At 48.1% G+C, this 16,773-nt stretch overlaps 1 protein-coding gene across 1 annotated transcript in view; it reads right to left on the bottom strand.

The window, feature by feature from the left end:
* Positions 1 to 13,249, bottom strand: part of CMIP (c-Maf inducing protein) — a 126,594-nt gene extending 113,345 nt beyond the window's left edge. Inside the window, exon 1 of the mRNA XM_032195554.1 lies at positions 12,790 to 13,249. Coding sequence (XP_032051445.1) covers positions 12,790 to 13,113 — 324 coding nt within the window. The 5' untranslated portion in view covers positions 13,114 to 13,249. The remainder of the gene's footprint in view (positions 1 to 12,789) is intronic.
* Positions 13,250 to 16,773: the final 3,524 nt, after the last annotated feature.

Here is a 16,773-nt window from a genome sequence, read left to right as displayed (position 1 = left end):
ACATCTGCTTGCTTTCATTTCGCTACGGGGAGATTCTCCCCCCACACCTCCAAAGGAGGCCAAGGCATAAAAAAAAAAACTTCATCAATTTACAAAATGAGACTGAAGGTGGCAGGTAAGTGACAGAGAGGCCCTGGGGCTCCTCTGCCCCACTGACAGCGTTCCTGAGAAATAGGGCACTGATAAAGGGCTGCTCGACCAGTGGCCTGCCCGCTTCCACACTGAGCCTGCGCCCCATGGCCTGCACCCAGGCCTGCCCTAAGGCTCCTTTGCTCTGAGAACCCCTCATGGGATCACGCAGACGGTCCTCCCGTGGTCAAATAAAGTTTGTGAACCCAGGCCTTTATAGCTTTTCCATATTAATCTGCACTCTGGGCATATATCCAATTAAGGCCTCACGTATAGATCACTGGGTTACTAGCTGGCTTGCGTGCTCGGGGGGAGGGGAAATAACAAGCTCATGACTGCATAATTTAACGCTGCCCGTGCTTTCACTTTTACATGCACAAGTCTTTCTGAATCTAGCCTTACCATAAATAAAGAGTAATAACATTTGCCGAAGAGAAGCTCGGGCCCCTACGTGCTGGAACACACAGGAGCTAATGCTGAATGCATTTACATTAAGGCTAACTCCGGCGCGAGGAAGACAAGGTCTTTTCACAAGCGTGCTACAAAAACAGGAAGCAAAGGGGAAAACTTTGCAGTGTTTGGAAACAGCAGAACACTGTTTGTACAGGCTTTCTTACAAATGCAAAAAATAAAAATAAAAATCTGGTAACGTGCAATCTGAGCACAGCAAGAGCCTCAGATCAGACGCAAGGGTCTCAAGACAGCAGCTCTCAGAAGATCTACAGGTACAGACTGTACAGGCAGGGAGATGCACAGGGTACTTTATTTTTCCCATTTCTGCTAAGAAAGTCTGACAAGTAGAGAGACACAACCTCCCAAACGCTTGACGTTAAAGCTAGATAATGTAACACAACATTGCATCTTTATCTCGGCTCGAGCGGGTGTGATAAGTGAGCAGGCACTAGGAAACGCGCGCTCCACCACACTTAAATGCTCCCATTATTTTCTGAACTGCACTGAAAAAGGAAGACGGGTGGCAGGGGCCTTGCCTGCCCTGGGAGGCCATCCCTGCAGCGTAGGAAGCAGCTACACCATGGACTTCACCCCGGCACCATGAGTCAACAAGGTCCAGTGGCAGCCGGCACCAACACGGTGACTTCCCCCTGCAGCTGCAGGGCACAGAGCCCATCCCCACCTGAAGCTGCTCCAATGAACGAACGTCCTGCAGTGACCCAGCCTTGCTTCCCCTGCTCCTTTCAAGCCACTCAGTAGCACCGGTAAATGCACACAGCCTGCACAACATATGGGTGATGTGTAAGGGCTGTAAGTCCTGCCCCAGGTTTAACAAACCCAAAAGAAACACCTTGGGTTCAGATCAACAGAGGATGTGTCCTGGACTCGAGCGAGCACCAGGCAGGGCTCGGTACTTTCCCATGTCTTCCATCTCCACAAGGGAGCAGCTTCATACACGGTCAACTCCCACGGCAGATTTGATTTCACCAGATTTAAAGTACATTAGTCAATCCGAGTCACTGGGGACATTTGAAATAACTTGCAATAAATCAGACAAGATTAATTTCAAGGGAGGCAGTGACGTAGCACTGCAAGAAGCATGGAGCTAGAGTTAGAAGAGAAGCCATGAGGAATATTTCTCAATGCCAGTGAGCATGGAGGCACTGCAGTCTTCACGCATACACCGGGATCCAAAGGCAGAGCGGTTGCCCAGAAGGGGTATGTCAATATTTAATACCAAAGTGCATGTCTGGTCCTGTTCACTTCATTTCATTTCAAGCTTTTCCAGCTTTGTTTCCTGATTCATTCACAGCAATCACAAAAGATGAATTATCTAACCTTAGAAAATGTGTTTTCAGGCAGACGAGACATGCTGACTGTGTCCGTACTTTCACCTTCGGTAACAAAGTTCTGTGCCAGAAGAACTTTTATGTTTTCTTCAATATCCACATTACTTGGTTACAAAGTAGATGTGATTTTCGGTGCCAGGACTCCATTCGAGCCACTTGCTCCTGAGGAGAGCAGAAAGAGCCTCTTCTGCACCCCTGGATGTCAGGCTACTCTTTAGTTACGGATTTGAAAATTTTCCTCAAAAGCAATTGTAATAGCAATGACTAAAAAATGATGGATCTAAAAGAACCGCAGAGAGTTGAAAGAAAAACTAAACAAAGTAATGACTAATAATTGGCGCTTCTGGAACATCTTTCACCAATGCTCCTCAATTCCATACACCAGGAAAGAAAACCGTGTTTCGAAACAGACCGGGCTGGGAACACTACTTTGAGCCCTTACTACACAGCTGGAGTTGCTATTTCTTCTGGAAGAGATATGTGAAGAAACATCAATCCTCCTGCACTGAAGGAGTAAGCTGGAGCTCCCTTTCCAACCCTGTAATCATGCCACCACAACCTCCTTACTACAGGTAGCAGTTTACACCAGTTCCATGCTTTTTCCCCTGGTTTAAACAATGACAGAATGATGTCTGTAACACGATGGCTTTTTTCTCTCTCCCCAGATGTACAAACGACCCTCCCTGTTCTGTGTTACTCTCAGATAAGGCACACAATTGTTTCACTGAGCTTGATGCATCTTCCACACGGAAGCCCCAGGCAGCCCGTGTCCCAGCTGTGGCCACTTGGCTACCGAGCAGCAGGGCAAGGACATGGGTGGACCTCGCCCAGTAAAGTCCGTCAGAGCAGATGGAAACCTCCTACGCTGCAGAAGGAAATGCTGCTGCTCCTGAAAGCAACACCGGGCCTTACGCAGCTGGAGTGCCCCCACCTCTCTGACCAAGGCAGGAAGGAGCTGTGCAGGTGACAGACCCGTAACCACAGCCGGGCACCCTGGCGCCAGAGCTTTGTGCTCAGCTCTCCAGTACTGCCCAGTCCAGCATCAGAAGAAGCAGCACAGAGGAACCTCTCCTCATCCAGCTGTCTCTTCAAGCCGCCAGCAACAACACTACACTCAGATCCCCAACCAGAATAACCCCATAGCTACAGCAGAAAAACCTGCAGCGCTGCACCAGTGTATGCCATTGGGGCCTGGTGCATTGTGTAAGTGCCCCTGTAACTTTCTACTTTCAGTTTCCTACCTTCTTATGGTTTACATTGTAGCAGAGAGAAACATGATGTTTTGTGATGCCCCTGCAATCACGTTCTTCTCCAGTGGCTCCCAAATCTAAGTGCTCAACCTCAGAACGTTTGACTACCAAATGCACGGCGTGGAAGGGAGGGAGAACTGCAGATCTTTTTTCCAAAACAGATCACATCACCGTGATTCTACAGTTAACTTCACAAGACCATTCTCGTACTGAAAGCTTCAGTTCAGTCAACGTTTCCAGACTTACTCTTTACTTCTGCAATCAACCTTAATTGCCCCTAAAGCAAGAGCAAAACTGGAACTGCCAGCAGGGACCACTGGGAGAACACACAAACATGCAGACAGCAGAAAGGAGACCTGAACCGGCTGTGATGGGCTCCCAGCAGACACTCACTTTGCAGGAAGGCTGCAAGGTAGCACGGGGAGAGACACCGGGCCACATCCTGCTGTCACTCTCCCACACCTCCCCTGGTTTTTAATGGCATTTACAACCATTAAGCAAATGAGCAGCTATCAACGTCAGAGGAGACAGTGTGTCCTGGTGGCCAGAGACACGTCACTCAGCTCCAGCCCTGCCCAATTTATGAGCACTACAGCAAGGTGCTTGAGTCAACACAACCAGGAGATGCGCCCAATGCCTGCTGTCCGACTGGAGACACCCCGGGGAACCACGGGCACGCTCCTCGCGAGGAGCTGCAGGTTGAGGAGCTGCAGGTTGAGCGTGAACCTCGAGGGCAGGCATGTCGGACAGTGCAATCCGTGCTCCTCTGTCTCTGCTTTCCCCACGCATGAAGACCTGGACCAGAAAGCCCTCTGAGACGGCTGAACCACAGCTAAGGCAAAATCCAAAGACTCACAGAATGAAACAATTACACCACATCCCCAAATCGTATTTTCTGATTGTCTTAAAGGCCAAAAATAATCCTTCCTTTTTTTTTTTTTTTTTGTTGCTGTTGTTCACAGAAGGTCAAACAGACATTCATATTTTTGGAAGGAAACATATACACCCTTAGTATTTTCATTAAAAATTTAGATTCCACTGGGCAAGTTCCAGAAGTGTTTTGGGGTTTGTTGTGTTGGGTTTTTTTCAAAGCAGTTTCTACTTTACTATTAATAATGTCCACGCCTGAAAATGGATAGCGAAGTCATTCCAGTTTTATTTTAGCTGCTTGCATGGGTAAAGCAAAAACACAGCCTGCTGACAATACTCACTAACTGTATTACAATTGCAGATAAAATCTCCATGGTACAAGAGAACCCCATTGCAACAGGAACCAGGCTGGTAAGAGACACCTGCCAATCTCCAAAGTAATATTCGAAAAGCCAAAACAGACACAGATTAGGAGGAAAGGAGCACTGCCATCTAAAAGAACAGCATCACAACTTCAGGGCTGAGAAAATTCCACCCTGTGTCATTTGAAGTGTACTGTTAGGAACACACCATGGGCATCTTCGAGAAATTTAGAAAGAGTTTTATTTTAAAAATCATCAAAAATGTCTACCTGCATATGCATTTCCCTAATTTACATGCTCATTTAGATGTTAATTATCTATAAACAAATAAGGAATATGATTACTTTTTTGTTTACAGGAATACTTGCCTTATATTTGGGTTGATATCACCAGAAATCTGATCCAGAAAATATGCATACATGTTTGTAGACATGCATTCTTCAAAAATAAGTAAAACTGATTTATAAGAGAAAAAAATATTTCTTATTATCCATTGCAGACACAGTTTCTCTTCAGGCCCAAGAAAAATACATACAACCATGTATTCTAAAAAAAATTAATCTCAAATTCTGCTTCACCTCAGCTTTCTTCAGGCAAGGCTTACTGCGCCACATGTGATACACTTGTAAACAAAATCTTTCAAAACCTAAAGCCATTCCTGTGTGATTTAAAACCTGAGTTTAGAATTTTTCAAAAGGAGAAAAAGATTTTGTTTTATTCAGCACTTCCTTAAGCACTGGAAATCCAAGAAGCAGAAGCCCGTTAGTGATAGCTTCAAGCATCCAACATCCCCATTCCTAGTACCGTGCAACTAGCTCAGCAGTCAGGCATATGAGAAGCATTGGATACATTTTTTATTTGTCCTTTTTAAGCCCTGGTTATTACTTTTCTCGTCAATGAGAGTGAAAGCAATTCTTCCCTGTTAAATTTTTCATGCAATGAGAAAGCCACGCAATCTCTCTGTTACAGGAACAAGAACTTGAGGGACACTGCAGCATATGCTGAGAAGTGCAAAAGCCCTTTCCGCAGAACTAAGCAATAACTCCGAGCAGGCAACAGAAGAGGAAAAAAAAAAAAACACACTTCAAGGGCCCATACAAGGCTTATCCAACTGACATCCCCACTTTGTGTTGCCTCCGAAGTGAAAATGTCCAGAGAAGTGAGCATCAAGCCAGCAGCATCCTCCTAGGCCTGCAAGGAGCCGGGCAGTCACCCACATGCAAGCTTGAGCCAGGACCAGGCACCACCGCTGCCTAAGAAGGGAACTGAGATGGACTTTCTGTCTGGGGGCCTGCTGCTTAAATGGTGAAACAAACCTGACTCTGCCAGTAATTACATCTGCTGATCCATCATGACCCTGCTGGCTAATTAAATGTTAACCCGCTGCAGCAAAGTGCGTGCTTGTCCCCAGCTCTGGAGGACACGAAGGTCCAGAAGCAGCAGGTGGTCCATCCCAGCCTAAAACGCTGCTGTCCTCCAGGGCTATCAGACTATGCAGAGCAGCCCTCAGCTGCAATTTCTTTGTCCTCAGACACAGTTTTCACGGTAGAAGAGAGTCGTGGCAGAATAACTTCCCACCAGGACGCCACTGTCCGCACGTTGGCATCGAACGGGTGAAATACAACCGCAGCCCTGTCTCACGGGGGGATTTCCAGCAAGGCTGTCCTGTAAAAGCACCAATCACCCAAATGCAGGCTGCTTGACATCCAGGGATCCTTCGGCCAAGGAAAAAAAACCCGGGCCTCATTTTGCAGCGAGCTGTGCGAGCCTGGGGTTGAGTAGTCCGCGGCCCCCTGCCTGAGCCACCCGGGGAGCTGCAGCGAGCCCCCAGCTCCCCAAGCGTGACATCCCGTACCAGCAAGGAGTGGTAATCCCCCTCCTCAGATTACCCCGCTGAAGTCAACAGAGCGAGACCAAGAATGGACGTGACCGAGCGTACTTCCAGTTCGTGTTTTAGTCACTGCGATTTGACGGGCTTCTTAGGCTCAATTAGTAACAGGCACGCTTAAATCCAGAAAAACAGATGCCTTTTTTTCCCCAAGTTACTCCAAAAAAGGGAAAAAGACTGAAAATTATGTACAAATACACTGAAATCTCACATTGAATTGGAAGGAAATGGTGTTTGCCATGAGCTCATGCCCTAGACCCTGCCACCTGGCACCTCACCTGCTCCTGCTTTCCCCACTCCGCTGGCCCTGTCCCATCAGTCATGGGACAGCCCAAGAGGGGAAGTCAAGAAATGACTGCAAGCACTGAAACACCAGTACTGGTAACTTTGAGAGTCCATAGACCCTGACACAGGACCCCCTCCTCCCAAACCTGGAGAGTATTTTTAAATTCTCCTCATTTTCAAGCCTGGGAAGTGAAGGCCCTTTAGTTCAGCATCTGGTTCTGACTTCATGTTTTTCTCTGCAACCACAAGAGCTAAACTTCACTCACCACTGACGTGCTCGGTTATAATGTATGCTTTTCAATTGTCTTTTCCCTTTCCTGGTATTGCCCCTGCATTCTTAAATATTGTGCAAAACAGGAAAATTTTACGCAATGATTTAATAATACATTGTTTTTGGCAGCAATTCCAGCCTACCATGTTTCCCTCTCTCTTCTTCCTCAACGGTTTGGTGGAACTATGCACTGAAACAGATCAGTTCTCCAACCCTGTATAAGGAAGACAACAAATCTGCAAAAAACTCAAATCTGCAAAAAATTCAAGTGCTCCCCCATCCAGTTGACACAGTGTTTCTCAATGTGATCCTGAGGAAAGGTTATGTTACTGAGGGCACATCCGTGATCCGTGCACGATGCTCTGTGGGGATTATACATGCTAAGGTATCGATCATCTTCTGCCATGCAATTGTTTACAGAGTTAAGCACTACATATCTGCAAACACTTGCAGACACAGAACAAAACTGAATCAACTAGCTGTGCTCAAAACACTAATAAACAAGCCACAATCTACCCATGCAACCCACAATCTGATTACTTCTAAAGACTCCAAAATGCTTGAACTACTTGAGGTAGATCTCTTCTTTCATAAATCCTATGTGGGGAGTGGAACAAACCCTATTAATCCAGTTGTGCTTACTAATGCAGAAGACACAAGGAAATGAGAGAAGCCATTTTACTGTATCATGTTAAAACTCGCCTGTTATTTAGGAACTTCACATGTATAAACAAATTACCCGCAATAAATTAAACAGCTCCAAAAATCACTCCTCCCTATAAGCTCCCTGATAAGCCTCCCAGTTGTTTTTTTTTTTTCCCCTCCAAAAATGTTCTTCGACATACACAATTCTACCAATGATCTGGGTGGGACCAAGGCTTCAGCCTCTGTTTTCCAACTGGTAACAATGCAAACCTGAGCCTGCAAACTGGAACGTCAATGTGGATCGGAGTCTCCTCTGGCAAGCTACACATCCTTAGCATGGTCCACACATCCTTTCCTAGAAGAATCCCTGGGCTTCGACGACCCAGCAGACTCTCTCTGTCTCTAGCTATGATGCTCCACTACAAAACAAACAAAGATGATCTCACAGCTCCACCAAGACCCAGCCCTGCGAGGGATGCTGAGCTCCTCCGGTCCCTGCTGATGCGGGATGAGGTCCCCATCGGGTACCAGAGGCGATTCCCCCAGGGCACTATTACCACCGTGTAGTGGCGAGCACCACATCGTTAGTCCCCAGCCAAAAAGAAAAGTGTGGCAGAAGTATTTCTGAGTGTCCTCTTTGTTTATGCTCCTAAACATGTAAAATTTACTGGCTGGGTGTTAACACTAATAGCCTTAAGAGCTCTTGCTCTATCAATGAATATAGCTTCTGTTTTCATATTTTATGTAAGCTCCGTGACATATAAACACGTACCTTAACACTACTGACTTAGAAATATGCTTTTTAACCACTGTAGGAACTATATACTCAAAAGTATATTTGATAGGCATTAAACAACTTCAAAGAAATACCATTTTAGGTTTTCTTATGCCTAGCTACAGTCTAAGACAGCAATAAAGCAAGTTTCTTACAGTGGAGTATTATTCCATTAAATCACCAAGTCCTCAGAAAAATCTGGGTTTTGGTAGTGCAGACACATGCCTGGCTTTACCACGGAAACAGGTTCTCAACTTCAGCAGCACAGATAACATGCAGCAATTTGCAGCAAATTTTAAATTACCATGGGTTGTATGCAAACGGCAGGATTTGATGCCTTTTCTGGTATGCCTGAAGAAAATACCTGATGGATAGCAACAAGGTAAACCTGAACAGGGAAAAGCACGTACACCCAAACCTGTAACACTTCCTGTCAAATGAAAACAACCATGTGTAGTACAAAACAAGGAGAAATATTATCTTAAAACAGTACGTTAGCATTCTGCTGTTACAATGGATTGAAAAAAAATATCTTAAATTGCTTTGTTTTTTATGCATTCACATTTATTTACATGGATAATGATGGTAGGCCCATCAAGCTAGTTTCAACTCACATTCCTGAAGTCCCATCAATAGCACAAGGCTTGAAGTCAGCACTTGGTTGACTGACTGAACAGGCTGTTTACTCTTTTTTTGTTACTATTCTAGCTAATTCATTATAATTCTATTTTGAATCTGGATAACACAACAATATTCCTTTTCCAGGAAAGCTTTAAAAAAAAAAATCTCCTTATAAGATTGTTTTGAAACTTCAGAGTTCTGCATAATACTTCCCACTTGAGCTAATTGTTTTTCAAGGGAAATTTAATTTTTAAAAGTGTGTTTTTCCAACTAATGGGAACCTGCGCTAAAGTAAACAATGAGTCTGGCTTGATAGGAATTTTTGCTCTATCTTTACAACAAGAAGGAAGGAAAGACATGTAATAGCATGCTGAAACACATGCAAGTAGCAAAATTGTTGAATTTTAAAAAACAATTAGAAGACAATTTTCTACTCCACTTCTCCTATTTGAAACACATCAGCCTGCCCTGCCTCATTTAATATTGATTGTGTCTCTAGAAGAAAACATAACTGCAGTCCCCTAACCCACTTATGTTCTTGTGTCAAGTACGTTTCTCATTAGCTACCTTGTCAATACGCTGCTGTCCTCATGCATCATCTTTGCACAGCAGAAAAGTATAAAGGCACTCAAATCTTTTCAGGATTGTCACTAGCGTGAACACAACGCCACATTACATTCAACGTACCTGTCAAGGGGAAACCAAGAAACGTGGAATGGGCCTGAAAAGTCAAAGTTACACCTCCTTGAGGGATATTAATGAGTAACTTCATGGTTTCAATTACGTCTTATCTTCCCGGACGGGAATTAGAGAGGTCATCCCTAGCCAGCAAAAATGAATCGCTTATTTTTTCCTTCCTTGTCCGCTGCTGATACGTACGTATCATAAGTCTTTCTAGTAAGCCAGTACTTTAAAACCCCTTATCCTAAACATCAGCTCCCAGCTGGGGCAAGAGAAAGAATGGAAGAGAAAAGCAGTGCAGAGACATGAAATGGACAAGAGAGGAAGATATCGGTTCAGTTTCGCCTGCCAGCTTTAAACTACTGAAAATTTCTGAAGATAGCCATACCTTATTCTTCACAACAACAACAACAAAAGAAAAAGGGAAAAAAATCATAAAAGAAATATGAAATTGGATTTTATTACTTTGTTTTTATTATCACTGCCCTTCAAGCTGTGCAAGGACAGATCTTAGTAAAAAAAAAAAAAAATAGCAAGGGCAATACATTTGGGTTTGGTAAGTGTTTGTAAAATAAACATTATTCTTCCCATGGGGAAGAAAGTCAGATACATCCCCAAGCAAGCTGTTTTCTGGCAAACAAAGTTTGTAAGTATCAAAATTTCCTACTGGGACTTTGGCATTTAAATTAAAAAAAAAAAGAAAAAAAAAACATATCTGTATTTACTTGCACTAAAAAATACATCTTGACTAGGCTTTTATTTTGGTGCTGGTTAAGGGTGAGTCTACTGGTAAAACTATAGTGGTGAAACTGTAGTATTTTTAAGTATCCAGCTCCTTGAGAAATGAGAAACATGAAGAAAATGATGGAAACAACATGTAAATGAGATAAAGACCCAACACCTACAGTATGGGACTCCACAAGTTAACATGCTCCCATTTGTAAGCTCAGCACATACACCAATCTGCAACACAACTGTTACTATTCTTTTTTGATGAGCTTGGGCTTGTTTTAATTGAAAGTCACTTGTGATCATGGAAAAAAAAAGCATTTTGTAAAGATTTTTTTCCTCCCTAAAGTTTACTAAAATATGATGGCCTGAGCACTTGTTCCATTGCGTTCTTACGTGGTGGTGCTTCCTCTACGGAAAGCTGTTTTGTCAGGTACAAAACATGTACCTACCTAATCGAACATGGAAAGTAGTTACATCTTGCAAAAATAACCTGTAGGTAGGGTTTCATTATTCACATTTTTATGTGGGCACATACCGTGTCTACCAGTGGAAAACACTGCAGAGGAATAATCCATACACAAAGTAATGCTAGCTCCTACCTCGCAGCCCAGGCATGGACATGTAGGAGCTTGCATGGAGAAGACTTCATGTCAAAGACACGTTTCAAGTGACGTTAAAAAGGAAAGAAAATGCCTAGAATCACCAAATCACCTATCCACTGTACTCACAGAGATGATTTCCCAGATCTGGATTTAGCTGTCATTACAACTTTTGCTTTCAAATGCAAAACAAAGTGATGTTATTTTCCTGTTCAATTTTATTCATGTTATATAGAATGCAGTAAAACTCGTCACGCCAGGGGATTTGCGAAGAGATGATGTGAAGATTAATTAGCAGCTGCTCATAAAGCACCCTGACTGTGGAAAGCCCTACGTGTAAAAATGACCTTGTTATCAAAGTTGCTGAGTGCGCCCAGTGCTCACTGTCAATGGAAGGTAGGGATATTTTCCTACAGCCCTTGAAAACCAAATGAGTTACATTTAAATACCTGCCTTTGGCTTCGAGAGGTTTTGGCATTCTGCCTGTCCCCCACTTCCTTAGGGGGGACCGCATATTTTGCGTAAGTCGCACCTTTTCACCTCCAGAAAAAAGAAGAAGATCTAGGGATCACAGAGCCAGGAGATACCTGCTACGCACACCCGCGCATACGTTCAGGCAACAAGTGAACACGGATCGTACCCTTGTCCCCTAATTACTGCCTGGAAACCAAAGACTGCGTGCCACATAATAAAGCATAACAAAGCACGGGTATTTCTGTGAACAACGCTATCTGTGTGGTGAGTTAGCGCTGGAAAAAAAATTGATAAGGCGCAAGACCAAGCACGAAGAGCCCTGCTCAACAAAATGGAGCCTGCACTGGTGCACACAGTGTTTTGGTATCTACTTGCTACTTATGTGCCTAAAATAATTAGGAATGACATCGCGTTAATTAAAAGCACCACCCTATGGGACTTGGGAAATGTTTTCAGGGGCGATTTCTCGGGTGACAGCTCCACCAGAGAGCAGAGTTTGGCGTCTCCTGCACGAATACAACTTCATGCCTAAGTATTGCCACACTGCAGAGATTAATGTCTGAAGCACAATCACGCCTCGCTCTGCCGGTATCCTTCTCTGCTCAGAAATCATCAGCCACGGATACTGCCGGGAAAACACCTCATCCCCACCAATATTCAACTTCCCCTCCGCGCCGATGGCACCTCGATAAAATGAAGCGCTGCGAGAACGACCAGCGCTCGTGCCTTTGCAGGGCTCCCTCCTGCCTTCGCACAGCAGCTCCAGCAGGGAAGGGAAAATATTCCCTCGGAAACACCCTCGGCAGCCCGGGGGGAAGCGGGACGTGGGGATGTCATTGTGGCACTGAAGGAGCTGCGTGAGGATGGGCAGCTGGCCTACCTGCAGGATGAAGGGGCTGCTGCTGATGGCCTGCATGGGCACCCCATGGCACTGCGTGGTGTCGGGGGACATGGACATGGCATGGTGTGGGGTCAGGGGACACTGCCATAGCACCCCATGACACGATGCCGGGGGACACAGCCACTGGTCATGATGAAACCCAGCTCTGCGTGCTGGCCGAGACCCATTCAGCCACCCCATTAACAGGAAACCCCACAAAACCCAACCCACGCTCCAGTGCCACGCGTGCCCTACATGTCACTGCACGACAAGCTAAACGAGGAGGGTACAGGCACAACCGTGCGATGTCCCGTAGCAAGGCCGGAATGAAACCATTGAGAAACCCGAGGCATTTACCCGTAAATCCCCGAAGGGCCGATGGCAGCCCGGTTACAGGAACCAGCGTGCGGCGCGCTCCGTGCGCTGCCAGGGCGCAGAGCCTGGGCGCAGCCGGTCCCAGCTGCGCAACCCAGACCCAAACCCGCCCGTTCTCACCCCAAAGCCTTATTCCCTTCCCTAACTCACCGTGGCCGAGGCGACGCCGGTGTCCGCCAGGGTCAAGTGGTGCGGCTCCCAGCGGCGCAGGAACTTGGAGGTGAGGATCTTGCTGAGAAACGTCCGGGGGTGCCGGATGGCGCACACCTGGATGTCCCCCTCCTGCAGCAGCTTGTACCTCATGCCGTTGCAGTGCAGCGGGGGCCGGCGGCAGGGAGCGGCGCCCATTTTGGGGCCCCCCTCGGGCCCGGGTACGTCGGGGGGAGGCGGCCCCTTGCCCTCCTCTTGCTGCTGCTGCTGCTGCTGCTGCCCGCGGTCGCCGCTGCCCCCGCCGGGGCCGCCGCTGCGATCCATGGGCAGCGCGGGGTGGCGGCGCCCGGCCCCGCGGAGGCGGGGGGTTGGGGGGAGAAGGAGAGAGATCCGAGGAGGCGGCGAGGTCAGGGAATTAAATAAAAAAGGAAAAAAAATAGGGAAAAATTGGGGGGGAGAGGGGAGAAAAGGGGAAAAAATGAAAGAAAGAAAAAAGGAAAAGGGGAAATTTGAAAAAAAAAAATTGGGGGAAAATAGGGGGAGTGTGGGAAAAGGGGAGAAAAGGATGGGGAAAAGAGGGGAAAAAAAGGGAAAAGGGGGAAAAATGAGGGAAAAAAAAGAGGGGAAAAAAAAAAAAAGAGGAAAAAAAATCGCCGTGGGGGAAGGGATCCGCACACACCGGGAGGGTTAAAGGGAGAAGGGCAGCGGCCGAGCCCCGGCCTCAGAGTCGGCGGTCCGCCCCCCGGCGGGTCCCCCGGCGGCTCGCACGGCGCCACATCCACGCTGCCGGCCGGGAGAGAGCGGGGCGGGGGCGGCGGTGGTCCCGGCGGGGGCTGCTGCTGCTGCTGGTAGTGGTGGTGGTAGTGCTGCTGCTGCTGCTGCTGCTGGTGGCGGTGGCGGTGCTGGCGGCGGGGGCTGCGGGGCGTCCGGCCGCGGCTCCTTCCTTCCCCCCGGGGCGGGCGCGCGCGTGCATGTAGGTGGGTGCGTGGGTGCCCGCGCGTGGCCGGGCGGTGCGGGGCGGGCTGGGGCGCGCGGGGAGGTCTCTGCCTGTGCGTGTGTGTGTGTGAGAGAGGGGTGTGGATGTGTGTGTGTGTGTGTGTGTGTGTGCGGTGTGTGTGTGTCTGTGTGTGCTGGCCCCGCGCGCCGCCGCCGCCGCGGGAGGAGGAGGAGGAGGAGGCGGCGGGAGGCTGCCGGCAGCGCTCGCCCCGCTCGCCGGAGCGGCTCCGGGCTCAGCCCATTGGCTGCGGGGGGGTCACGTGCGGCCCGCGCTGACGTCAATGGCCGCGGAGCCGCCGAGGGCAGCGGCAGCAGCAGCAGGAGCAGAAGCGGCGGTGGCCGCGCGAGGTGCGCGGGAAGCGGCGCGCGCTGCTGCTGCCCCCGCCCCTCCCTGCTTCGCCTCAGAGGGGCCGCGCCGTGGCCGCCGACCCCGATCGGGGACAGGGACGAAGAGGAGGAGGAGGAGGAGGAGGAAAAGGAGGAGGAAGAGGCCGGGAGGAGCCGCCCGGGAAGGGCGGAGGTGCCTGGCCACACACCTGCGCGCCTCACCGCGGCCGCCCGCCCTCCGCCATGAGGGGAAGCCCCGCGCGGCGCGGGCTGTGAGGAGCGCGTTGGGGAATAAACGCGTTTTCTCTCTTTTTTTCTCTCCCGGTACTCCGTTTTCTCGCAGCCCCCGCGTTGGCAGCAGCCCAGGGACGGGGCCGTGGACCTCAGGGGGGGTCCGGTGGCTTCGCTCCGGGGCGATCACCTCAGAAAAGGGGCGGCAGAGCCCCGCAGCGCCGCTCCCCTCAGGCAGCCCGGCGGGGCCGGGGTCAACGGTGTCCGTAGCAGGCGTTGTCCTCCGGTAACCCGGCATCACAGCAGCGGCATTCCCCCAAAAATAAATAAATGGGGGGAAAAATAACTCCCTTCCTGGACTTCTGAACGGCTTAGCGGCTCGGTGATGCTGTGTGCAACATGGATGCCCTATCAAGAGAAATCCTATCACTTACACTCAGTTTTTATCTCCTAGGTACTCACAGAACTCGGATCTTGTTTGCAGTTTCCCAGTTGGAACCGACACATTAGGACCAATAAAAAAACAAATTACGTTTTATGCAATCCATACACATGTTATTAAACTGCGGAACACACTGCGCTGGGTATTGCCGGGGTCACGAATTGGGGAGGAATTTACTGGGCTGTTTTACGCGATGCTAGCAAAACATTTGGAGCAAGTATAAACCTTCATGCTGAGAGGTTTAAACTCATCCCCAGTGTAGGGAGGTTGGGAAAGGGAAGGAGTGCTGGGTGGCGAGCAGATGATCACACGGCATGTACCTGCCGCTGGGCTTCTGGCAGCAGCTCCCAGAGCACTCCTCAAAGGAGAGGTCACGATGCCAAGCAAGGTGCCAGCAGCGGAGCCCGGAGCCCGCCCCAAACTCTTTCATCTGAAACTCACGTTCACACTGCGAGTCACACAAATCGCTGGAGAGGCGAGCTGCAACTGGAAGGGTTTGGAAGCTTTTTGCCATAAAGCCTTTTGTACTGGCTGCTGTCAAAGACGACACCTGACTGGATGGACTGCAATTCCTGCGAGCATCGCACGTGTTGTTATAAAGCTATTGTGTTAAATAGGTTGGCATTTGACAGCAGAACTGCTGGTTAAACACTTTCAGGAGGGAAGAGGGTTGTAATCTATCAATTACTCACAAACTCTAGGGATACTTTTGTTGAACGTTACTATCAAAATTATTTATAAAAAGCTAGGAAGTCGCCAGAGTACTCTTAAGTACCAGTTTACAGAAGGATGCACAGAATTACACAATTTGGCTAAGGTTAGAAGAAAGGCACTCATTTAATGACATGAACGATACAACCAACAGGAAGACAAAAATCTCTTTTATAGAGATTCACTTTGTCAGTATCTAAGAGCCCCGGTAATTACCTCCTGCACCAAACACTGCGGGCAGTTCCCACAGAGCTCTGTTTCCATATACCGGGGTGGGGGGGGGGAGGTGAACGACATGCACTTTTACAATGAAATCAAATCAGACCTACTCATACATGTCAGTATGTGTGGATCTGCAATAATAATTTAAAAAATCTAAATTTTGAAAGGACAGCTTTGCTTAAGTGTAAGCTTTTTACAGCAGGCACTGTCTGTTTCTTGGAGTTCCTTGAATGCCCGGTACAAGGGAGACCTCTTCTTGTTTGACCCGAGGCACTGTTCTGGTACAAACAATAATAGTGTCAACAGCAGGACTATTCGCACACACTCACCTGCACCAACACGTCGATCAGCCAGAACTGCAACCAACGTGGCTATTTTGGTGAAAGTTCATGCAAGCTAGCCACCTGCTCAAACCACTGCTTTAAATCTACCATAGCTGTCGTCTCTGACAGCTGTGTGCCAACGGGAAGATGATATGTAAAGAGTCTGGTGTTTTAAAGTGAATTTCCTGGTAGATTAGAGCAGATGTTTTCAACTTGTGTTCCACAGAAGCTAACAAATAAAGCAAGGGTGGTCGACAGCAGCCAGCCTGGAAGGATCCAAGCCCCCACTGGAGATCCACAGTTCAGAAGTGTTGAAATCCACTGGGGTATTGCAAAAGCACGGCACCACCGCTAGCAAGTCAAGGACAGAGGTCTGAATCCTCAGCAGTGCTGCGCGTTTGCAGCTCGCACTGAATCCACGCTGTCAGGCTGCAGGTGTTCTCTCTGGAGGAAACTCAGCACAGGGCGATAAGATCAAGGTATGAAATCTCACATTGTCTGCCAGAATGGGGCAACCAAAATCCCTGTCTGGACAAGTGAAATCAAAACACGCTGCTCACTGCGCAGCTTGCTGCAACACACGTTAGCCATCCAAGCTGCAGCCAAGGGTTGCGATGAGACCCAAGGCTGAACATGTTAAAACTAACACCACTTCTCATTTCCCTTATAAACTGTATCAAGCCAAAGCTGGATGGATTGTGCTCCAGCTTTGTGCCTTTCCAAATTCCCTCT

This window comes from Aythya fuligula, chromosome 12 (genome assembly GCF_009819795.1).
Source record: "Aythya fuligula isolate bAytFul2 chromosome 12, bAytFul2.pri, whole genome shotgun sequence".
In the NCBI taxonomy this organism is placed as follows: Eukaryota; Metazoa; Chordata; class Aves; order Anseriformes; family Anatidae; genus Aythya; species Aythya fuligula.
The sequence above is the reverse complement of the archived record's forward strand: the minus strand, read 5'-3'. Positions and strand labels throughout refer to the sequence as shown.